Below are 25414 nucleotides of genomic sequence, written 5' to 3' on the forward strand. Positions count from 1 at the left end.
CGACTTGTGAATACATAGGACAGTAATATTATATGTATCCTGCAGACCTCATCAATGCAAATTTCTAACGTGGACCTGGAAAGGAAGATAACAGATTTACCTTAAACTTGTTTGCTTTAACTTAAGTTACAGGTTATCCCTATCTTTGTGCAGTGTTTGCAAACATACTTGTAGTTTTGTAGGTGTAAAATCGACATTTGTTTTGTGTATATTTTGCTTGTTTTAAATGCCTTCATTAAACTAATATAAAGCTATGTGATTTGTTCTGGTCATCAAGAGTTGCGCTGAAGTAGTGGCAGTCTTTGTAAAGTAGAACACATTTTCTCTTTTGTATGGTTGGGTTCCGACTCTGAATCTGCCATATTAAAGGTATAAATATCTGTGAGAAACATTGACATTTACACAATTTACACGAGCACGTGTTTGGAAAGCCTACAGAACAAACCACAGCTCACTCCAAAGTAATTCCTGCATCATTTATTATGATTCTAGTTACCTTTATTCATTTCTTAAAACATTTGTATATGAATATCGCATATACATATATATTCTGTAAATAACTTTTATCTGTTCATAATTTTCAATTTAAAATAAGAGCTGCTTTCTGCACACCCTGGACATTTACTGCATCAACCATTAATGGCGCTGTGATCTTCGATATACATGTAATGATTGTGGTTAACCCTGCAGTGTGTGAAGGCATGTTTGAATACACTCATTACTGCGATTCGAAGCTCAAACTATTCAACTTTGAAAAGTTAGGCTCTGTGGAGCTTGAGGCTTACAGACGATTACTTTTTTAAACCATTAAAGACATTCTGAGATTGGATGACAAAAATGTGACTTTACCTCCATCTAGTGATCATTACAGAAGAGTGGGTATATTTTTCTGGAGACCACAGACCAGCAATTTGCTCGATGAATTTGAGGAAAGGCGAGAATCAGGATGTGTAGAAAGCATGATTTGATTACACTATAAACAATGTTTGGAAGACAGAGATTCGTTAAAACTTTGAATATTTTTTCCATCTCAAAACCTTAGAATTAAAACTAATCCATTGTCCTTACTGTTATCAACCACACTATACTTACCAGCTTAAACATCAAAAATACAATTATTTCTTTCGATCTTTATGTCCAATATAAGTGAGCAATTTGATGATGATGCATGGATGAACAAATGCAAAATGAGCAGGCCATGATGGAGGGGTAAGATCTTAACTGATGAGCCTCAACACAAAGGTGGTTGCATGGACTGGAAATGCATGCAAATAAGATGATAAAATGGAAGTAATTATCCATAAAAGAAAGTGCAATGCAATGGGGAGCCCTTTTAATTGATTGAGAAACTATTTGTTATGTGGGCTGGAGGTCACTGGATTCAATCGTAAGTTTGTGGAAATGAATGTGAAAGGTGTGTCCTGTCACAAACAAGCTCTCCGATCAATCACGGATAGTCCTTGCATACAAAATGAAGTTACAATATTCTGTATGGTAATGTAGGAAAGGGTGAGGACCATTATTAGATATGAAATAATTTTTTCAAAGTTAAATCCTAGATGTACAGAAGATCCGAACACATTGCATGTGGTCACAAATGTCAAACATAAACACCCAGCAGCTTCTGACTGCAGCTCAGTCAACAGCGATAACAGCAAGGACGATGTGAACAGTGACTGCAATAAATAACATTGTCTCTTCTTAAATCAGCAACAGAATTTCAGACCCATTTCCAGTTTTAAAAATTGTTATAGGAACAATCATCGTATTAAAACAGGTATTAGCACGTACCCCTCGACCATGTCAGATTGCATGTTCATCTTGCCTTGCCTCCATAGAAAAAGAGTGTTTTTTGGAAGGAGAGCGGGACAGTGACTTGAAAAGAAAAATACAGGCAGTTTGGTTCTTCCTCTCCTCTGTGTCTCCTCTTCTAAAATGGAATTTTTTAAAAGTTGTAGTCATCTCTTTATTGAGAGTCTGTGATAAAAACGTTGATAAACTTTCAGCATATATATATATATATATATATATATATTCTTTTACAATGTTGTTTCATCTTTCTTTTTCAAAAGATTTTTTGCGTTTTAACATCTTGAATCCATACATAGATATTTTACTGTGTCCCATTGTTTTTTATTGAAATAAAATGTATGTGTAATTCAATGTATGTGTCAGAATCAGTAATAGTGAGGGTGTCCTGTTCATGTGTGTGTGTGTATGTGTGGTAAAGAGCTTGTGTTCTGTTGGTCTGGGCACTTATTTTTGCTACGGGTTTGTAATACAGTGACCAGTCTGTATAGATATATTTATATTATTCCATTATAAGACATGAGAAGATAAAGTTCTAGTGAAATACAGAAATACAGGATCAACACCATCCCCAATCTGTCTCGACAAAATAGAATCCCTCCATTGGTGAGGTAAAAACACGTAACAAATCATGGTCATGCCTCTAACGACAACCTTTCACATTATTATGCAAACACGCTCACACACACACAAGCAACAGGAACCCACGCATAAACACACTCTTCCCAAATAAGTGCCTGTTGTAAAATTGACCTGTATTTTAAGAACTAGTCATGCCAGGACAAGAGGTTTTTCACTACTTGCCTTCTCTGCGTCGGTCTCCAGTGAACCTATACTAAAAGACCAATAGTAATTGTTATAGTCAGTAATACAGACTTGGTTCAAACTGTGAGAAAAAGAGAAAGACAGCAAATGTGGGCTAAATATCTCTCTTTCTCCCTATCGCTAAAGAACCACAGAAAAGTTAAAGAGTGTTTTGATTGTTTCCCTTTAAATTATTTGGCTCAGTTATGTATTACATCAACTCACTTTGTGAGTCATTCATTCAATCATTTCCATTGTGAGTTACTGTGAGCTCTAATGGTTTTCTATTTGTATGTATGGATATGTATGTGGGTGTTTATGTTTTAGTCGACTAAATCGAACATGTAAACACAGATATGTTCACAGTTCAGGCCTTCAACTCTTTTGCTTTTTCCCATCTCTCGCGTCCTCATCATCTCTGAGACAGCAGGTTGATATCGAAGGTCCCTCTTGTGTTTTCTTCTATTCAGGGAATAATCTCGGATGGCAGCTGTTGTTGTCACCTCACCAGTCCTCTCAGCTCTGGATGGCCTCCTCTCTCCTTCTGTCTGTCCGTTCATCTCGAGGGGAGAGTGTGAAAAAGGGGAAAGGGCTAGAAGACAGCCTGAAGGTGTGGGGAAGGCGTAAAAATGTTTACAAAAAAGTGTTTTTTCTTATTTTTCAGCATCCCTTTCTTCCTGTTCTCTTCTGTTCATCTCTTTCCCCATGTGAGCTCATGCAGAAGCCCAATCCAGATGTTTCCTGCAGTTACCAATCCCAAAGTTATTAATATTTTCTGTAATAGTTGTTTGTTTTTTGTTCATGCACTACCCCTTTCATGCCCTAATCCCTCTTCATCGCTGTCCTCCCTTGTTTCTCCTCTCACCTGTCCATCACTCTCCTGAGTGCCCTCTCTATGTTCATGCGATGGCCAACCCTGGTTACACCCAGGTCCAGGTAGTCCTCCTTGGTAAGAGAGGGAAGGTGTGTGCCATCAATCTCGTTGTCCAGAAAACGCTCCCTGTGCTCACCCAGGTTCAGATAACCCAGCCAATCCGCCACATCGTACTTGTTCCAGTATGGGAGTGGTTTAGAGGCAAAGGGCTTGGTGGGTGAAGGGGGAGGTAGGTGGGGGTAACTGAGGCAAGTGGGTGGAGGAATGGGATGGAGAGGCGGGGAAGAAGTCCCTGACAGGAAGTGGGTGGGGGAAAGGGAGCGAGAGACAATCAGAGAGGAATTTGGTGGTGGCGGGGCACCTGAGGGGGCAAAGAGAGGAGGAGACGGGGAGAAGTAGGGGTCCCCAAGGGGATTTGCAGGTGAGGGTGGAGTGACGGAACCACGAAGATCGTAAAGGCTGCTATAGAGGGGAGTGGTGGGGAGAATGGGAAGTGATGAGGGACGGGGAGGGCCAAGCTTGGGACGGTCAGAAGGAGAAATAAGGGGGCTGGGTGCTCGTCTGCGTTGAGCGTGATGAGACTCAGCTTTACGTGACTCACGGCTGGGAATAAACTGGAACTCAAGGGCTTTGGTGCGGTACACGGGACGGTGTTTGGGTGAGGTGGGGTATGGCGAATACGAAGAGGGAGAAATGGGTGAGTGGGATCGGGGAGGAAGCTGGGATGAGGTAGCAGGGGGCTGAGGAGAAGAAGATCGAGCCCAGTTTGGGTAGATTGGCTGGGAGGAAGGGGTGGGGGAGGGAGACAATGCAGGCTGAGAGAGCTGAACAGGAGATGGGGAGGAAGAGCGGACAGAGGGAGGACTCAATGCACCTGTGGAGTCCTCTGAGAACCTGAAAAGAAAGAAAAGTGTGAAAACAAATTAAGATCGTGAAAGATAGGCAGAGAAAGACAAAGAAAAGAAGAGAGAAAAAGAAAGAAGTAGGGTAGGGAGAGAGAATTTTTTTATCGTTACTTTTGAAGTTCTTGATTTGCACTGTTTTTGTTGTACGCAGCTCAGCTGTAAACGGTTTGGCAATACATTTGTCATGGAAAATAGAGCACCTTAAAACTGAAACTGACTGATAGTTAAAGAGATAGAGACAGGTTTGTACTGTAACAGTTACCTGTGTCTGATGTGGGACAGACAGATGTACATGGATAGTGTGAAAAAGGCAAATCACAAAAAGAGAGAAACAGTTTAAACACATACACAAACAGTTAAACAGCAGACATACACAGTTCACTGGTGTTTGAGATTTTGCAAAAATAAAACGAATCTTAATTATAGTGCAGTAAAGTAGGGATGGACTTTTAAAATTTTGTTTTAAATGACACTCATTCAAACAGTTCTTTGACAAAATTATTCAAATGTAATTTACTACAGTTTAATTCATGACATCCCAAATCACACAATGATCATGCAGCTGAGAGATCCTCATGCCACATGCCTTCTTTTAAAGCCAGCATGCAGACATTGACACTTAGCCATGCATTTAAACTTACAACAAACACATACCTATGTCTGCTCAGTGACCTCTGAGCTCCCCAGCTCTCTGTTCCTTTGCTCCTCTGCTGTAATTTGGAGCTTAGCTCATTGATGATGTTCGCCTTCATAGTGGACATGGGAGGATGGAGCTTACGTGCTTCCATGTAAGTCCCTCCAGCCTGGCACGCTCCCTCTCCCACAGACTGCGCCACCCCGGTCGACCCTTCACCCCAAAGAGGTTTTATCTCTGGAGTGCGGGGTCGATCAAAGTACATTACAGAGGAGCGAGCAATCCCTGGCCCTTCCCCCATCCCATAACCATCTCGCGCATTAATATACTCCTCATCTGCATCTTGTGCCTCATCCTCCTCATCTTCCTCCTCCCTACGTCTGTGGTATGCAGGCGGTGCTGTGCTGGTTTGCCGTCGTAGATCTCCGGCCCGGCTACCTTCTCTGTACCTCTGTGTTTTCGGGTAGGTGGATGCAGTGCTGGCGGCTTTGGCATTGTGCATTTCAAAAGTCTGTCCATCAAGGTAGCTCATGTAAGATTCTAAAAAGTCTGCTCCACTCGTTCTGTCAGACTCTGTTGTGCCTCCACTTCCACCTAAGCTCCCCAACCCTGCTCTCTCCAACCTCTCTCTGACCCCATTCCCACTGAGTGATAGAATACTGTCTAAGTGATGGTCACTGCTGCTTCGGCTGTCCAACTCTTCAATGCCAGAATCCACTACTGTCTCCTGGGATTCACCGGTCTTGGCTGCTGCTGCACTGGGCGGTGGATGATGCTCTGTACTGGGCCGCCTGCTACTTCCTGTAGATACTGTGGAGACAGTTGCCATGCGTGTGTGCGGGGTGACAATGGCAGCCGTAGTAGTGATAGCGGAAACAGTTGTAGAAGCAGTTGAGGAACAGCTTGCGGTCACAGTTGAGGAGCCTCTAAGCGAGACAGAGGTTGCAGGGGTGGATACTGGGGGCCCCCGGTAGGCATATGGAGCTGGGATAGAATGGGAAGGTGGCGTTGGAGAAGAGGAACGCTCTGGCAGGTGTGTATTGTTATACAGATGTTGTGATTGGGATAGACCAAATGGTCTGTGGTAGGATGTGGGTGGGGGGGGAGGTGATACAGAGGGAGGTGGCGGAGGTGCAGCCGGTTGCAACATGGAGGGAGATGGAGGCGGGAGAGGATTCGGGGATGATGGTGAAGGAGACGGGGCAGACTGGGTCAGGTTGGCAACCTCACTGTCATAGGAAGTTAGACTTGAAGTTGTGGAATCCCCTGCCTGGGGTGAAGGCAGAGGCGTTTGAGGGGGGAACCCTGTCATAAAGGCGTCTTTTGGAGGTGGAGGAGGTGGCGGGGGAGGTGGTGGTGGAGGAGGTTGGTGAAGCTGTTGACGGGCTGACAGATTGTTAGACATCATACTATGGTAACCCAAACCACGATCAAAACTGTTGGCAAACTCTAAAGGTGGAGGAAGAGGCTCAGCAAACACAAACTCATCATCTGCATCCACTGAGGGAGCCGGGGGAGGGAGAACCATCAAACTTGATCCACTTGCACCTTCACCTCCAGCTGAAGGACGTGTAGATACCACTGTTGGGGGAGGAGATGGAGGTGTTAGGGAAAGTATGTATGACCCAGCCTCACTTTCCATCCTCAAAAATGATGGGCGCCGAGGTTGCTGAGTCGATGGCTGAATTGAATGTTGTTGTAACTGGGTCTGAGCTTTCTCCATCTCTCTTTCTCTTGATCTCTCTCTCTGACGCTCTCTTTCACGTTCCTTGTAGGTGGGCTGGTAGTGCTGAGATTGGTAGTGGTGTGTGTGGACGGTTTTATCTTCAGAGAATCGAACCCTTAGACCTTCTCTGGGAGCAGAGGCAGCAGCAGCCTCCCTTTCCGCACGATCTCCCACCCCTGTTTCCTCACCCCAACTGCTCCCTGCTCCACGCAGGATTCTGGGTGAGGGAGGCCGAGTAGATGTGGTGGTTGCAGCTAGTGAAGAGGAGGTAACAAGGTATGACGAGGAGCTGGTGGACTGGCCAGCAGTGGAAATAGAAGAGGAAGATGAGGCCATGGAGTAGGAGAGATGTGATGTGGGTTGCTCAGTGGAAGAGGGAAAGGCTCCAATGCTGGACAGCTGACGGCTAAAGTGATGTTCTGGGGTCCTTTCCCGACGTATGCGCCCATCATCTTTCAAGGCACGTTCCCGTGCCGCTAACGCTAAGCCTAGTGGGGATGAAGGGTCTAGAACTTTCCCTGTTAGCGGGTGAATAAAAGTTGTGGTGGAAGGTTGCTGCTGCTGCTGCTGTTGTCTGCCTCCTGCTCCATAGAAGTCAGCGGGTACAGACTTTGGCTGGTAGTCCCCAAGAGGAGCAGGTGAGGAGTACTCAGGCAAGCCAAATGCAGGAGGCATACTACGTGTGTGGTGGATAAAGGTATCACCTGAGAACATGCCCTCATCTATAGATTTGGATGGTCGCAGGCGAGGTGAAGGCTGATTGCTTGGCTGCTGTTGGGACATCTGGGTTCGTCCTCCAACAACCCCTACTCCACCTAACTCTTCCTCAGCAGAGAGAAAAAATGAGGCACTCTTCCTTCGTGCTTCATGAAATCGCTCACGATCCCTGCGAGCTGCCCCTACTATGGCAGCGCCAAACTGGCTGGTATAGTCCAAACTCTCTTGAGTACGAAGTGATGATGCTGATGGAGGTGGAGGAGCAGGCATAGAGGGAGGGGCTGGCGGTGGAACAGTAGGTGCAGGTGGGGGAACAACTGTTTGGGGTTTTGAACTATCACTTTCTTCTGGGGGAGGTGGTTCAGCCTCCACACTGCTGCCTTGGCTACTGCGACCACTACTGCTGGTAGATGGAGCTTTAACAATAATGGTGGGAATAGGTATGGAGCTCTTCTCCACTGACCCCTTTCCTTCCAGTGTTCCCTGGCCTCCACGTAGATCCTCCACTTTTGATTGCTTTACCAAGGGTCCCTTCCCTCTCCGTCCACCACCTTTTGGTACACCCCCTGCCCCAACTGCACTGCGGTCCGACCTGGAAGGTTGGCTTTGAGTAGGCTGCTGCTGCTGGGGAATTACTGTAGCGACACTTGTGGCTGGCACTGCATTGTTGTAGCCCCTTCTCAATGCTGCTGCCTTGGCCCCCGCCGCTCCTCCAGCTCCTGCAAGGTCCCCTGTGTACCCAATCACCTTCCTGGAGGCAGTTCTGCTAGGTACAGAGGGGTGAGCTTGAGCATGAGAGTAAGGAAGAGGTTGGTCCCCTGTTCCAGATCCAGTTGGTGGACCAGGGGACCTATCTCTGGCTCCATGGGTGACTTGTACTGACTGTGAGTAGAGCTGATAATGTGCAGAAGAGGAAGTGGATTGGGACACAGAAACAGAAGGTTGTTGGGATGTCTTGCCCCGAAAGCCAAGCGGGGGTGCTGAGGAGAATGGGGGCTCAGGGGGAGCTGTAGTAGGTGGAGGAGGGATATCATCTGGGCCGGGCACTGAAAGACTCCGTGCAAACTTCATGGCTGGAGGATGAAGGAACTGCTTCTCCTCCTCTGGAACCCCTGCAGAAAATAAAATAAATATAAACTTTTATTTTTAAACACTTAAAAAGACAAATGCAGGGAGAACAAATACAGAACAAAAATGTGCTACTTGTTAAAAAACAAAACAAATGAAAGATTAAGGGAAGTTATACTTGGGCGAGATAATGTACAACAGTTAAAATGAGCACGAATGAAGGGAAAGGACCTTTCCTAAAATTAGCAGAGGGAAAACAAAATTGGGTTCAGAAATGAGATGAGTCCATCTTGTAGTATGTATGTTTGTCTGTTGGTCAGCTTATCTGTTTGTTACCATTACTGGTATTCTTCCAGCATAAACAGGTACAAGCTATTCATTTCTCCATGTTTGCAAAGCTCTTTTGTGTCAGTGCACACCAGTTTTAGTCACACTGTATTAAAGAAGACAAATGCATTACACAAATTACCTCCACCCGATGACATAGAAGTCATAAAAACACAATATTTAGACCAAACTACCAACATGGTATGCAAAAATGAAAAATGCTCCTAACATCAAATTAATACAATCAAAGACTGGATTTTACAAATAGAGATCCTCCAAATAAAAATGAACACTGATGAATCTGAACTGAAAAAGTTAATAAATCCAAGCGTTATATGTCAATTAGTCTCCCTTATAAACCCATCAAACAGCTAAAAGGATTTTATGGACTGATGCAACAAACTAAAAAGCGTGCTCACTGTTCTACAGCATGAAAGCATTAATACATGAATGATAAGCATTACAGCACACTGACAGCTGCACTCTTATGAGCGCTCTAAACGCAAATACCACAGCCGTGCAGCATTATGGTAGACAGAGAGGTGTACAGAGAGACAAACAATCTAACAGACAGCCTCACCGATGGACTTCTGTCGCAGCATACCGTGCGGGGGGCCGCGGCCAGACACAAACTGACCACGGTCGTAGCCTAGCCCTGCCCCAGATGAAGTCATTCCCATTCCGGACTGGTCAAAACTTGGCTACAGGAAAAATAGAGAAATATCTGAAGTTTTCAACGTACTAGTTTAACAACAATTCCCTGTAATGGTCTCACTCACAAACGCACCTCATTATAAAAGCCTCTGCCCCGTTCTCTTTTTATCCCCTGAACACGGGGACCTGGGGCCTCATTGGTACTGATGGTCTGCTGTGCTGCAGCTAAAATCTCATCCAGTTTATCTGACATGAGAGAGAGCGAAAATAATCTTTCACATGAAATTCTTAAACACCCCGTTGATGCTTGAAATAAATGTACATAAACATTCTGGTATGAGACAAAGAAAAGTCTCTTATTTTGTCACTTAATTACTTTTTTATTAAGCTGCTAAAAATATTCAGTTTATAAAAAATCCTAAGAACTTAAAAACTTGTTGAGAAGTTGAAAAGCTGCTTAAAATTTTTATTATATTAAACTGACTTATATAGTTAAAAATATAGTTTAGCCGATTGCAATTTTTTTTTTAAGTCAGTTCAAGTGACTGGTAAAGCCAATTTTCAGTTTTTTAGTTAACAAACATTAAAAACAGGGTTTACAGTGTGGATGACAATGAGAAGAGATTCAATTTGTTCCATTTATTTTAACGTTTCAGCATATTCGTCTGAAATTGAGCTAAAATTCTCAAGTAATTTCTCATATCTTTCCCTGATGTAATATCACAGTGCCCCTTAAAACGCATTGACCCTCTTACTCAAAGCCATCTGATAAACAGTCCTCTTCTTCTCTGTAGCTTGTGAAGACTCGAACTCTGTAACAAACAGACCGGAATCATCATATTAAAAATATCTGCAGATCTGCAGGTCAAGTGTTTCATTTAAGACTGAAAAAAAGTTTTACCTGATTTCTTTTTCCATGGGCCTGAGGCTGTGATCAAACAAACAGAAAGTCATGCAAAGTTATGTCTGCAGTAATACTGCGATTACATTTCTCCCAATGCTTTACACACACAACATTATGAATATAGGCTACTTATTAATGTGAAAAGAGAAGTGGTGGCTCTTACCTCTGTCCACTGTGTATGGAATGCAGGGACAGACAGAAAGATTAGGGAGGTTATTAGATAGGTTAGTAAGAATAGCATTTATTATAAAACACCTCGTGAGACACAAGTGTGCAGGAAGGGTTCATAAGAGCCACAAGTGAAGTGTGTAGGGAGCGTGTGTATATAATAATTGCCTTTGCATATAACAAAATTGTTCTGTACAGTTACCCTGTGGTTAAAGAGATTCTCCAATCAAAAATGAAAATTCTGTCATGAACCTGTATACATTTCTTTGTTCTGTTGAAAACAAAGAAAGATATTTGGAAAATGTAAGCAACTGACATTCAAAATATCAAATTTTCTGTTCAACAGAATATTTTTTCCTACTTGTACTAAAGTCAATGATGTCCCAGAATTGTCATTTGCTAACACATTTCATTGTGTTCGACTGAACAAATAAATTATACAAATTTAAAACAACCCGAGGGTGAGTAATTTAAGTCATTTTTGGGTGGAGTATCTCTTTAATAAAGTCCTGGTATAGCTATATTCATGTTAGAGTGATCTTGACTATCTTAAGATCATGAAAGCCTGTGAGGTGGGACACTGCACCAGCTGGAGAGGTGAATGTATCTGAAAAATGTGAGTCCTTCACTTCCATTAAATCGTTTAATCTGCAGATGACAACACTTGCACATATTTAACACCTGAGACTTATTCAGGATACTGAGAAGATGCAGCTGAAAATATAGCTTTTATATTTACACGCCGCACAACTGTCTTCACATTGACTTAAGCATATTGCATAACGGTTTACATGCAACACTCTTAAAGGTGGATAGTTTGAGTGGGTGAGTAAATTTTGGGTTGAACTACCCCTTTAAACCCTAACACTAGTATTTCCTAGATAGTGTACTTATCAGTGTGGTCTACATTGTTGCATATTCAGGGAACTTTTGATCAACAGGTAAAACAATCGCATTTAGACTTTTGTTTGTGACATTTAGAGGCAGGTACATTTGAAAACAATAAATCCACGATAGCAGACTGTGGTGCAACAAATCTGGCACCCCTTTAAGATAATGACATAGTTCTGTCTGTGAATGACTACACTGACAACACAGTCAAAATTAAGCCTGTCTAAAAGTATTAAATATAACGATTATGTCATATTTAAAAACTGAATATACAGTTGGGCTGAAGGATTTTCTGTTGAATTACTATTAATTTAGCATGGTTCACCCAAAAATGACAATGCTTGCATCCTCATGATCAAAACCTGTATGACTTTCTTCTACAGAACACAAAAGAAGATGTTGGTAACCGAATAACACTGACACACATTTGCTTACATTGTATAGACAAAAGCACTTCTTTTGTGTTCAACAAAGATTCATATACAATTTCTGAACCCCATGAATGTAAATGATGACAACATTTTATAGTTTTGGGTGAACTGCCATCAAGCAAAACTCTGAATGTCTTTATAGATTGAACACCACAAACCTTGTAAACTTTATAGTTCTTGCTTATACATCCTTATTGTACTGTAACAGTCTGGTACCTTGACAACATAATTATGTTGCTACTTACAACTGATAAAAACAATATTTCAAAAAAACACTCCAACCTTCAGTATCTACAGTCGCACAGGGGACTGTGAACTCTGAGCTAAAGAGAAGGGAAAGGCCTGAAACATGCCTCAGTGGACTGCAGGTGAGGAAAGGTGTTTTTTTGAAGTTTAATAGGGTCATGTGAATCTATTACGAAACAGACCAAGAAGTGTAATGTGTACCACAACAAGCAGTTTGTTTCTTAGTTGTGTTGTCTGGGTCCCTCACTGTTGAGTGTCCCTCACCATCCTGTGCCTCTCCAGCAATGCCCACCTCCTGCAGCATTACTACAGCAGCACACACAGTACTCAAGAACCCGTTTTTCTAACAGCCAAAGATGTGTGACCATTAGCTTGTTTAGATTCAGGTTGAGGGTTAAAGCTAAGAGGGGTTGCAGGTGATAGGCCGGAGGGGGGTATAAGGGTTGGGGAGGTTGGACAATTATTGGGGGGTTACCTGTAGTAGGGGGTGCTGGTAGTGACAACATAGTTGTGGAACTTCTGAAAGAACAGTGAAATGCATTGAGACTCATTCACAGTGATGCTCTCTCGTTCTCTCTCACTTTTATTCTGTCGCTCTCTATGTCTCCCTTCCTGACATCCAGTTTGACACTTCTTTTCATAATTGCTTTTGTTGTGTCATTGTCTTAATGCGATAGTTCATTGTCCACCCCTCCTCTCCCGTTTTAATCCTCTCTCAAGTTAATGTCTTATCTAGTCACTGTTCTCTCTCTCTCTCTCTCTCTCTCTCTCTCTCTCTCTCACTCTCTCTCTCTCTCTCTCTCTCTCTCTCTCTCTCTCTCAAATGTCAGGTATTGTCCAGCAGTGCTTTTATTCTATCCTTCTCATATGTATTTCTTACCCATCTCTTCCAGTTCTGATGTCATGGATTTGGAGCGCAGGGCGATAGCCGGTGTGCTCAGTCTCTTGCTCTGCTGTGGAACTATGGAGAAAAAGGAGAGGAGTCGCAACAGCTGTGATCATCATCACCGTTATTATTATATAGTGAACATTTTGATTGTTTGCACTGGGGGGTAGGAACAATCTGATAAATTATTCATGGCCAGGCTGATGGGGTTTATATTAATTAGTTGACATTCAGCCAGCAATAGCTGATTTGCTAAAAAAAAGTAGGTAGGTGTTTAATCGTATAAAAACACCCCATATTGCATGAGAACCATACAAAACTATTAAAAAAGTTAATATCAGAGACGTATGTACAATCCTGCCATTGTAAATTTGTAATTCTTACTTTTCTTTCTGACCCCTTCCTCCATATCAGGATTCCGGGTAACCATAACAACCTTGACCATGAGGCTGTTGCCACCTTGTCTGATCATGTTGACCACCTGCCTGTGTCCCACCTTAACCACATTCTGGCCATTCACCTGGAGAAGAGATGACAGAAAAACAGAGAAAGACAGTGACAACGAGAAAGACAGTGAAAAACAAGAAGACAGATGTGAAAATACAGAGAAACTTCGAGAAAAAAAATTCCACAATGCGGTTTTGCAGGCACCTCAATAAGGAAGTCTCCCATTCGTAGACCAGCTCTCCAAGCCACGCCTCCCTCGTCAACAGACTCAAGGTACTGCAGTGCCGGAAAGGCTGGGGTTGGAGTAAACTCTTCAATAGGGGTCTGAGCTACAAAGAGGGGACATTTATACAATCAATTTACAGTGTGGTGAGCATTTCCAGAATGTTCTATTGAGAGAAAGTAAGTTAAATAACAGAAGAAATAAAAATAAGTAATATTGATAGAAGTTAATATGCCCAACAGATTAAAACAGATCAGATGAGTCTCATCTGAAACATCAGAAGAGTGTGCGTGGTTGAGAGAGTGAATGAGCCATCTTACCCTTGGCTCCTCTCAGCACAAAGCCAAACCCCTCATTATCTTTTTTCTGCAGGAGGACCGTTTTCTCCTTGATTATATAGTCACTAAGAAAGAGAGAGAGAGAGAGAAAGAGAGAGAGAGAGAGTGAGAGAAAGAGGGAGAGAGAGGGAGGATCAAAATATCAGTCATATTGGAATGCAGCATCCCAAGAAAGGACAACAGAAGAATTTGGGGGTAAGAGGAAGATTTAAAAGATAGAAGTAGAAGTAAATATCTTCACTGCACCAGGACAAGATGTAAATCCTGAACGCGCAATTGAGCAAGGAAGGGGGTCACGGGACAGAGAGAGAGAAAAAAAGTACAGTGTATGAATAAATACATTACAGGATGGCCTGTACCATCTGTCTGACTCAGAGCCGTTGAAAAACAGAGTAATGACACTCACATAGATATTCATTGGTAGAATGTAATGCAGAAGTAACTTGTGTCATTGAGTGACCAATAGTTCCAAACACTGCACTGAAGCCCATTCATTTAAATGTCTACCAAACACATTTGCTGTACAGTTGGTGAAATACATTCTAACGACTGGGCAGACATATCTTGTATTCATATTTGTAAATATATACTTGTACTAGTCAACGTAGTATGGAGCTTCGGAGGTTGATGTCACTCAATCTAAACTCTGCCATTTTGGCAGGCATTCAGTGCTAAAGCGGCTGTAGTATTGGTTTTGACTACTAGTATGTGTTCTACAGAAGAAAGAAAGTCAAACAGGTTTGAAATGACAAGAGGGTGAGTAAAAATCTACATTATAAACATATTGGGGTGAACTATAAAACATATACATTTCAAATGTAATTTACTCCTCACTTGCCTGTTCCAACCCACAGCTTTTGCACTGTAGTTTGAGTCATATTGCTGCTTTTATAAGGCTAGACATAGATATAACAACAGTGACTCAAACAATGGCATGAAATAGGAGTGGGACTACCTATATTGTCCAAGAATGAGGAGTGTTTTGGAAACCTAATTAACACCATCATTTGTAGCATTTAATGGCGAAGAAATATTAAAGGTACACACACCTAATCTTATTACATTACTGTGGACTTCTTTGTTACACTGACACTTTCTACTCACTGGTGGTTTTCATTTACATCGAGCTTCTCAGATTATTCTCACAGCCTTGTTTACTATGCTTTGGCTTCTGTGCTCTTGCATCAACAAGTGCCTTGCTGTTCAGAACACAATATCCTCATACTTCAGCTCTGTGTTCAGGAGACCTAACCAACTGTTCGCTGTCACTGCCAGAGATCTATAGAAGAGAAACCGGGGGACAGACAGAGCCGATACTAAACACAACAGCAGGTCAGACCACACATGGCAATTCTCCTCCGTTAAACAGTGTTACAAGAAAATCATTTGGCGGGAAACCAGTCACTGGGGCTTTATTTGAAAGATGTGTGAATTTTATCCATCTCTGAAACATAAAAGGAAGGATAAGTGTAAACAGGTGTCATAAACCTGTCTGGCTTAGACATGACAATAGTTCTGTCACTGAATAGTGAAAAGTAGGGACCTAACTTATTTTATTATTATTGAACATCCAGTGATCAACAAGTATAATCTTTAACAAGATGCTTTGAATTGAGTTCAAAGGTCACATAGCACGCTGAAACGCAACACTGGCACAACTGTTCGATGTTGCACAGGGTCCAGATATTATAAGAGATGCTCATATGTGGAATAGGCACTGTAAGTGAGATGTTGGTGGTTGCCTAAGCAACAGGCAGAACTGAATATAGGGACTAACCAGACTTCACTGTAAAGATAAAATGTGTCCCAAATATCTTGTTGTGTACTCAAAGAACCTTAAACTGTATTTTAGGTGCTTCAAAACACTTTTCCTCATAACAGGGTTGTTAGTGGAACCATCTATATAGTCTTGGTGGTTCGTCCAGGAACTTATAAGATTCTTGAATTCTGTATGTAATTTACATTATAATTTTTATCATATTTAGTTCTGTTTTTATATTTTTCCTAAGAACTTTCAATATTTTCCAATTGAGCAGCAAAAATATACGTATAATATTTATTAAGATATTGCACATTATGAGTTTTTTTATTATGTTGTTTGTTACTGTATACTTGCAAATGTAAAAATACTCATTGACAATGAAAAGTTCTGAAGAAGTGAATAAAATACCAGGCATTGTAATATTTTGTTTATTGTAAACCAATGTGTGATGTGCTAAATTAATAAATTGTGAGATGCTATTTAAATCCCTCTTTTGGTCTCAATGTATTATTCCCACCCTGATGGTCATCCTGATACTACCTGGGCCAACGGCCATACGTATATGTGAAGTGGCTTTACAACAGTGCAAAATTGTGAAATGTGCTATGGAAATAATTTGGACTTTGACAACATGGTTGATGGATCCTCATACCTTGGTGATAGCAGAAAACCCATTGTATGCATTGTCCTTTGTGTTTGTGTCACCATGGGTGTAGGACTTGCTATGAGGACTACTTCCTAGCTGGACTTTGAGAAGCAGAGCATCAAGTCATCTTCAGCTTTCTTGAGTCTTATCAAATATGTCAAATGTTCCATGTAATCAATGTCCAGTGAAAATGTTACTGATTGCATTGTATATTGTGGAAAAATCTGATTTGCACAATTGTACATTTTGAAAGTACCTGAACTGTTTCTATATTTATATTTTAAAGTTAAGTAAAATATTTGTTACAGTTTTGTTTAGATAATAACCTTTAATTTATAACAATATTACCAACACAATATTAATTATACATGTGATTTTACATTTATTGAAAAATTCATTAATTGTTGTTGCTTATGAATAAACAGTTTGCTTTGTATTTTTAGTTTTAGTATTTCTACTTATTACAATATTGTGGATGGCAAAACAGCAGAACAATACATTACAGGGGTAAACAAAAAATAGGATAAACTGAAAAACGGTGCCTTGAAGCACCCAAGGTCGTTCCAGACCATTTTAATGAAAGGGTTACTGAAGAGGCCTTGAGGGTTCCTCAGAGAATCGCCCTTCGTGAAACGGTACCTTGAGTTTCCCCTGAGGGTTCCGCCGGTGTGGCCATGTGAAGAACCCCAAATGGTTCCTCAAAGAACCTTTTATTTTTACAGTGTAATATGTAGACATGCACAAGTGATGCAGTACAGTACACAGGTTTGGCAACCATATTGAACAAAACTCATCTTTCCCCACGCTAATGTTCACTTTGAAATAATCTCAGCAACAAGCCCAAGCATATTGTTTACAGAGTACAGTATGCTGGCCAATTACATAACTGTTCATAGCAACAATTCTAAAAAATGGCAAAGCCGGGTTGTTATGCCTGAATGTCTATATTTAGACAAAGGACAGTTTGCTACGTGTAATAAAAAGTTGAAATCGTATATTAATGTACAGTTTATGTAACCCTGGACCACACAACTATTCACAAAAGTACTTTTATTAAATTGAGATATATACATAATCTGAAAGCTGAATAAATAAGCTTTTTTGGTAGGTTTGTTAGGATAGGACAATATTTGGATTATTTATTATTTGAAACTATTTGAAGATCTGGAATCAAAATATTGAGAAAATCTCCTTTGAAGTTGTTATCAGAAGCGTTGTAGCAGGCCGTTGCTACGTAGAAAAAGGTTTGTTTTAACGCTCTCTATTGGCTTACCGCTGTACCGAGTAGATGAAGCTGAAAGCTAAAATTTGAAGCTTTACATAGATACCAAACATGTAGGCGTGTTTCCAGGCATTTTGTTAGCAATTTTGCCGCATCCACTCACAAAAAAGTTAGAATTTATTTCTGGCAGGAAATTTACAAAATATCTTCATGGAACTTGATCTTTACTTACTATCCTAATGTTTTTTTGCATAAAAGAAAAATCATTAATTTGGACCTATATACAATGTATTGCAGGCTATTGCAGCAAATATAACCGTGCTACTTAAGACTGGTTTTGTGGTCCAGGGACACATATTTTTTCTTTAAATGAATGATAATAAAGGATTTGGATCGCCCTTCTCAGCGCACCACACAAATAGCTTTGAATGAAATGGTTGTTTATAATAATAATTTATCATTCTTCATATTGGATTTTGTAAACTGACCTAAAATCTGAGGATGCATGCAGTGCTGCCCTACAAATTTGGTCAAAGCAAGTCTTTACAAAGCAAGTGTCTTAGGAGGCTGTTTAAATAAGTTCCCTACCTTTTGGAACCACCTTCATGTCTGAAGTACACCTATGATGCCTTAAAAAGCTGTCTCTGGAGGCAGCTCGCTAGGTTTTGGAAGCAGGCTGTTACCGGTCAGGAGAATTCGAAAAAATGAAAGGATAAAATGCTTCCTAATTCAGTGGGTTACCATATTCCATTATCAATCACTGGACCGATACATCTGTGTATAGTCAGTGATCCTGCTATTCCAGTTATGTAGATGGCATAGGTTTGAGTGAGTTAGATGAGTCAGTGTGGTTGTTTGTCCAACAGTGACTCTGCCAGTCCATGACTCATATGGCCGGTGAATTCATGAATCATGTGCTGCAGCTCTGAAAAACCACACCAAAAACATTACCTTCATGCTATACAGCCACAAACCCTAGCGTGCTGCAGATATGTGTGTACATCACAGCAGGGAAGACATTTGTTTGTGATCAACTATATGGTTATTGTGAGGGATAAGGTTGATGTATTATTGTGTTTGTGCTATAAAACCGAGCTTGACAATAATGTCAGCTTGATGGCCAGGACAGATTCTTGTCACTGATGAGATGGACATTTGCCCTCATGGGGGCAAGTCATGAAATGAATTAATTACTACAAATGTGTATGCATACAATTGCTGTTGTGTGTGTTCAGTGGCGCCCCCAGAAAATTTTAATAGGGGTGGCCACTAGGAGGCTACAGCAAAATCTTGGGGTGGCACCAAAAACAAACAAAAAAGTCAGTGTAATGTGTGTTATACTTGTTTGTAAGTCTGTAACCTTTTTATAAATTTAAGGTTTAAATTAAAAAATAAATTTGTCGCGTGTGAAGATGCAGCCGCTGGCAGATCGTTTGTAGCCTCTTCATACAGCAGCTGGAATGTAATTAATACAGTAGATTACTGAATGTCATACATAATCGTTAACGTTTGTCGTCTCTCCAAAAAGTGTAGAATAGATGCCCTGGTGAGTCTTGTGATCGAATCAGTCAGTCCTGCTTCTTGCACTAACTGAGCAGTCAAAGATCGACGCAATAGGAGAGGGGGTGTGAAACAGCCCTGCTACTCCGCTACTCTGGTGGCGCCAATCAATCACACATTTTTGCAAAATCACACTGGGGTGGCCAGAGTTTATACCACCCCTTGGGAGCCCCTGTATGTGTTGAATGCTTGGAATTTACAGTAACAAAACATACAGTAAACATAAATTTCACATGAAATTGCCATTTTATATACAGTACCTGAATTAAAAAATGCAGAAATAGACCTTTATATTGAAAATATTTATCTAGGATATAGGAATTTTCTTCAGTGTGATGTTATGTTTACATGTATATTTTATAGATTGCTATCTAGTTATACACTCACCTTAAGGATTATTAGGAACACCTGTTCAATTTCTCATTAATGCAATTATCTAATCAACCAATCACATGGCAGTTGCTTCAATACATTTAGGGGTGTGGTCCTGGTCAAGACAATCTCCTGAACTCCAAACTGAATGTCAGAAGTTTGAGGCGGATGGGCTACAACAGCAGAAGACCCCACCGGGTACCACTCATCTCTACTACAAATAGGGAAAAGAGGCTACAATTTGCACAAGCTCACCAAAATTGGACAGTGGAAAAATGTTGCCTGGTCTGATGAGTCTCGATTTCTGTTGAGACATTCAGATGGTAGAGTCAGAATTTGGCGTAAACCGAATGAGAACATGGATCCATCATGCCTTGTTACCACTGTGCAGGCTGGTGGTGGTGGTGGTGGTGTAATGGTGTGGGGGATGTTTTCTTGGCACACTTTAGGCCCCTTAGTGCCAATTGGGCATCGTTTAAATGCCATGGCCTACCTGAGCATTGTTTCTGACTATGTCCATCCCTTTATGACCACCATCTACCCATCCTCTGATGGCTACTTCCAGCAGGACAATGCACCATGTCACAAAGCTCGAATCATTTCAAATTGGTTTCTTGAACATGACAATGAGTTCACTGTACTAAAATGCCCCCCACAGTCACCAGATCTCAACCCGATAGAGCATCTTTGGGATGGAATGGGAGCTTCGTGACCTGGAAGTGCATCCCACAAATCTCCATGAACTGCAAGATGCTATCCTATCAATATGGGCCAACATTTCTAAAGAATGCTTTCAGCACCTTGTTCAATCATTGCCATGTAGAATTAATGCATTTCTGAAGGCGAAAGGGGGTCAAACACAGTATTAGTATCGTGTTCCTAATCCTTTAGGTGAGTGTATGTCATGGCTGGTTTAGTAGCAGCATGAGGATCTGTTGCTAGTTTCAGTGCATTCTGTTAACAATCAAAACCTTTCAGTACACAAACAGAACTTTTGAGGAAAACTAATATGTAGGCTATTATTTACAAGCCATTTTTACAATAAAATAATAATCAATAATAATAAATACACCACATGAAAAATTTAAGATTTATATTTTTCTTTATGTAAAACGATAACAACAAATGTTAATGACATTCTGTGAACTATTTACAATATGTTTCTATTTGCATAAAAAAACTGGAGCATTCAAATACTGCAAAGAAGTTCATTTCCCTTCTAAGCAATGCAACAGTAATATTTCTACATGAAACAGAAAGTTCTGGCATGAAACTTTGGATGGCGCAGTCCTAAAGTCTAAACCAATCTGACATAATAACTTCACTACATGGCGCATTCCTAACCACCTTCTTCGCGATGCGCTAAATGATCCATTATGCCTTGCGTTGTGCGTAGGCTGATGCTTAAGACTTCCGGTTCGCCGCGTGATCCCATTAGTTAGGCATTACCAAGTTAGCTTGAAATCTTTTTAAACGGACGCTATAATACTTTCATGTAATTTAAAACAGCATTATGTCAAAGAGCAGTGTCTAAATTATTTCATAGGGGCATTAGTTAACCTAGACCGTAAAAAACAACGTTGTTTCTCACTATACGAAGTTGGACAGCGACATCTACAGCGATGATGACATTAAACTCCAGCCAGCAGGCACATTTGATATATCGTCACATGTGTAGACAGCCAAGAGCTTTGTATTTATGCACAGCGTTAACATTGGACGGATTCTTTGCCATAACCATTAACAGTTCACATTTCCAAAGCGGAGCTGCTGAGTCCAGTGTTCTTAACAGGTAAGTCATAATCTATCGGAAAGATTTTGATACCCACACCAGATATAAATAAACATGGTCACATCGCGTTGGATCTTTTACAAAATGTTGTAAATGTTTGAAATAGTGTTTATTTCCTGTGTCATCCAATGTACGTGTTTAAATACAGCACAACTGTAATATTAAACTAAATAATTTATAAATTATTATAATGTCACTCAGCCTCGGATGTACTCAGCAATAGTGATGTACTTTGCAACAACAATTCCGCAGAATGTAAATAAGAAGGCGTGGTTAACTCGGTGCTATGCATGTTTGGCGTTCTTATGAAAAAGCATGTGAATGAATGCACAAATTAACAAATCAAACACTTTTTTGACCTTCTGTCAGTCTGTAGTTTTGTGATCCGCGCCAGTCCGGCCCTTTCTCTCTCACCCGCAGGGCTCGTGCAGGGGTGCAGTGATCTGCGCGAGGCGTGCATATAAAAAAGCTAATTCTCACGTCTTTCAGAAGTCAGGTCGCTTTCTAAAGCTGTTAATAGTTTTAATAAAGTTTAACTTTAGGCCAGCCAAGGTTAAACTTGCGCTGGAACGTGCGATGATACTCGCCAAGTGAGCGCTTTTTACGGGACGAGCTGCGAGACGCGTGTGGAGTCACCAAAGACGAGCGCGAGAATAAAGACAGAGAGCCGCAACACACTAAAAGTGCGCATCTGATAGAGAGTGAAGAGCGAGGAAGACCTACAGTACAGACCCCATGAAAACCAGTTTATAACATCAATCAAATACTGTACTCTCATTGTTTGTGCATATTCATACTTCATTGTTATACATATTTCTTACTGCTGTATACATATATATATCCAGAATATAAATAAAAATAAATGATAAATCTGATTATCAGAACATAATTAGATATCCATTTTAACTATGGTTTGCATTTAAGTGAACTGTAATAAATTAATTGATTAAACAGTCTAAGAAATATTAGGTATAAGATATAGAATTAAAATAGGAGATTGTTACCGTGAAATATATCGTTTCGGTGAAATAAAACTATTCATTCCGTGAAATCGATTTTTGGTCATTCCGCCCACCCCACAACAAGGTAGGCCTAATCACGTAAACTATGCAGGGTTTATTCATATATGTTATATGTGCAGCAGGAACATTCCTTATATGCACACAGCAGCATGTTGTGGATGTATTGGCAGTAGCGAGTCTCCGTACTTGCTCCGCCGCAGCGGCGTAGCAGATCAATTCCACCAAGACCAAATACATTGTGTCATGCACACTACCATGCTAAACCATCCGAGAGTTGTCATGACAGAAATTAATTTAGGAAAAGGTCAACATTTATTTGTATATGATAGCCTGGATTTTTATCACATTTTTCATGTGCCTTGTCATGCTGTCAGTCTTTCACATTGCTTCTGGAGAACTAAATGTCAATCCTGAGGTTTGATTTAGCTGAAATTCAACAAACACTGGACTGGAATAACCACAATACATCTAGAAATGCTGATCTGAAATGAAAATTTGGAATGCTCTCATAATTGTTTCTGCGACTGTATATAAAATTAACAATAAGCATATGGGTATTAAGATCTGTGTCCTATGGTATGACTGCAAAAAAAAAGAATACAAACTTATTATTATTAATATTTATAATCTAAAATCACACAAAAAAATCTTCAGTGTTACTTTTTCCCCTGTCACAACTATATATTATATATATATATAAATATATATATTCTGACACAATATTTATAAACATGTTATTATGAAAGTGAAACATTGGTTTGTGGAAGGGAAATCTGAACTACAAAAACAAATCCACACTGTTAGAGCCATGCCAAGTCACTTATTTGATACAGCCTGATTATCTGTATTTTTTAACTGTGGAGGGATAACATTGAGCTATGTGTGTTTGCCTTCTACTGTTAGTGAGCCTCTGTGAGTGTCTATATGTGGTTGTGGGTCTGATTTTGCATGCATTGCGAAGACCTTATGTCCCCCCAAGGACAGTTAAAGATGAAATTACCAACATTGTGGGAACCAGTCAATAGTCCCCGACCAAGAAAGCGGCTTAATAAACATACTAAATAATGCCTTAATGAAAACATAAAAATGCACAGAGGCTTTTGTGAGGTTTAGAGGTAAATTACAATTACCTCCGTATAAAAATCTCAGTATCAAACAAGACAGGAAACATGTATGTGTCCAGTGCCAGTCAGCAGCTGGTGAAATATTGTTTCAACTGTACCATACTGTACCCACATGCTGATAGTCACACTGTACACATGCTCGGCCATCAACCCACTCCATCTGTTCATCTCTCTCTCTCTTTCACACAAACACACAGTCTTTCTCTACACCCTGAATGCCATAGAATTCGACCAACCATCTAAACCACTAACTAAAAGCCAAATCTAAAAGCTTTCTCGGAGATCATGAACCCGCAGCCAGGGTCACTCATATCTTCCTCTTAACTCTTACTCGGATTCCTCTGAGTGTCACCTCCTACCTCAGTGCTCTCTTCTATCCAACAGTCCATCCACACTCCTCCTCACTTATCTTTCGCCGCGCCTGCACAGAGGGATGCCAATGGTGGCCATTCTCCATATCACCCACTCATCTCTGCCCAGATAAAAAAAACAGCCAGGAATGAATTGATGTGCGGTAGAAAGTGATGGTCTCGCTTCAAGTTGGCACTCCCTTCTTAAAGTTACAGACATCTCACTTACAGACATCTCACACCCTGCTAACCTTCCATGCCGTACACCACACAGTTTATCAAACAAGTGCGTCTCATACTATACAGTAAGTATACGCAGCAAGCTTAAACGCGAGTACTGAAGACAATGTCACCGATTTTACACAAAATGACAAATCTAAACCAAGGAAAACAGTAACAGACATGCATTACTGTACACATCATGTACCCGAAAAGTAATCGTTTACTCAACCTCATGTCAAGCTGAAACACGCTGTCAATATTTTGCAAAATATGCTTAAAATTAATGGCTAAAAGTGATTGGCATGGTCACTGTTCACTTTTATTGCACATAATGAAGAAGGCTGAGCTAGAAGACTCTCTTTATATGTCAGATAGAACATCTGAAATGACACTAGAGTCAGTTCACTCACCGTTGTGTAAACTATCCATTTAACACCGGTTTCCAAAAAACACAACACGGGACGTTAATAAAGGTCTCAGCACAACAATACATTTATATTTATGCATTTGGCAGACACTTTTATCCAAAGCAACTTACATTGCATTATACTATACATTTGTTTCTGAGTATGTGCAATCTCTGGGATCTAACCCATGACCTTGGCGTTATTAGCGCCATGCTCTAACCACTGAGCTACAGGATAGATCCAACACATAATCAAAGCCGCGTACAACCCAGCTCAGGATAACGCAAAGCGTTGTGCAGCAAAGCAAATTGTCGGACAATGAGCCCAACATCAAACTGAATACACTCCACAACAAAATGTGCAAAAATGCCGCACACAAGCTCTGCAAGCATCCTGTTGTGAACGGTCATTCCCTTTACTGTACACATGCAGATCACACACTGTGGAAGTACATATGGTGCACCGTAAGTACACACTCACACACTCGCATGCAACACAGGCAACAACACAGTAGAACAGTTGTCCAATCCCTTTTACTCCTCTAGCCTCCTGTAAATCAGCAGCTAATAAAGCCCAACACATTCTCTCTCCATCCCACACACACCAGTTTAGCATTCTGTCCATCAGAACATCTGTGTATCAGTACAGAGCTCTGGCTGGAGGCAGGACATTGTATTCCACACCCGTTAACAGAGAAACAGAAGACGTGCTTCACACACAAGCGTACACACACACACATGCAGCAGCGAAGACGCGCAACACTGGCTAATGCACTGGGGCTGAGCGAGCAAGCACGCTCTCCTTCACGCAGACACGCACACGTCCAAACGCGCATTGCAACACATCCCTGCCTGCCGATCCACTCAATCACTCGGGCCATGTC

The 25414-nt window shown here is 41.0% G+C and overlaps 1 protein-coding gene across 1 annotated transcript in view; it reads right to left on the minus strand.

The window, feature by feature from the left end:
• Positions 1-698: 698 nt before the first annotated feature.
• Positions 699-25414, minus strand: part of shank1 (SH3 and multiple ankyrin repeat domains 1) — a 77777-nt gene continuing 53061 nt past the window's right edge. The window contains exons 16-26 of the mRNA XM_079456612.1: positions 14035-14117; positions 13696-13820; positions 13429-13564; positions 13039-13119; positions 10420-10446; positions 10274-10330; positions 9652-9764; positions 9445-9565; positions 5047-8581; positions 3479-4381; positions 699-3217 (exon numbers count right to left, since the gene is read on the minus strand). Coding sequence (XP_079312738.1) covers positions 3130-3217; positions 3479-4381; positions 5047-8581; positions 9445-9565; positions 9652-9764; positions 10274-10330; positions 10420-10446; positions 13039-13119; positions 13429-13564; positions 13696-13820; positions 14035-14117 — 5269 coding nt within the window. The 3' untranslated portion in view covers positions 699-3129. The remainder of the gene's footprint in view (positions 3218-3478; positions 4382-5046; positions 8582-9444; positions 9566-9651; positions 9765-10273; positions 10331-10419; positions 10447-13038; positions 13120-13428; positions 13565-13695; positions 13821-14034; positions 14118-25414) is intronic.

Source organism: Barbatula barbatula (assembly GCF_947034865.1).
Source record: "Barbatula barbatula genome assembly, chromosome: 5".
NCBI lineage: Eukaryota > Metazoa > Chordata > Actinopteri > Cypriniformes > Nemacheilidae > Barbatula > Barbatula barbatula.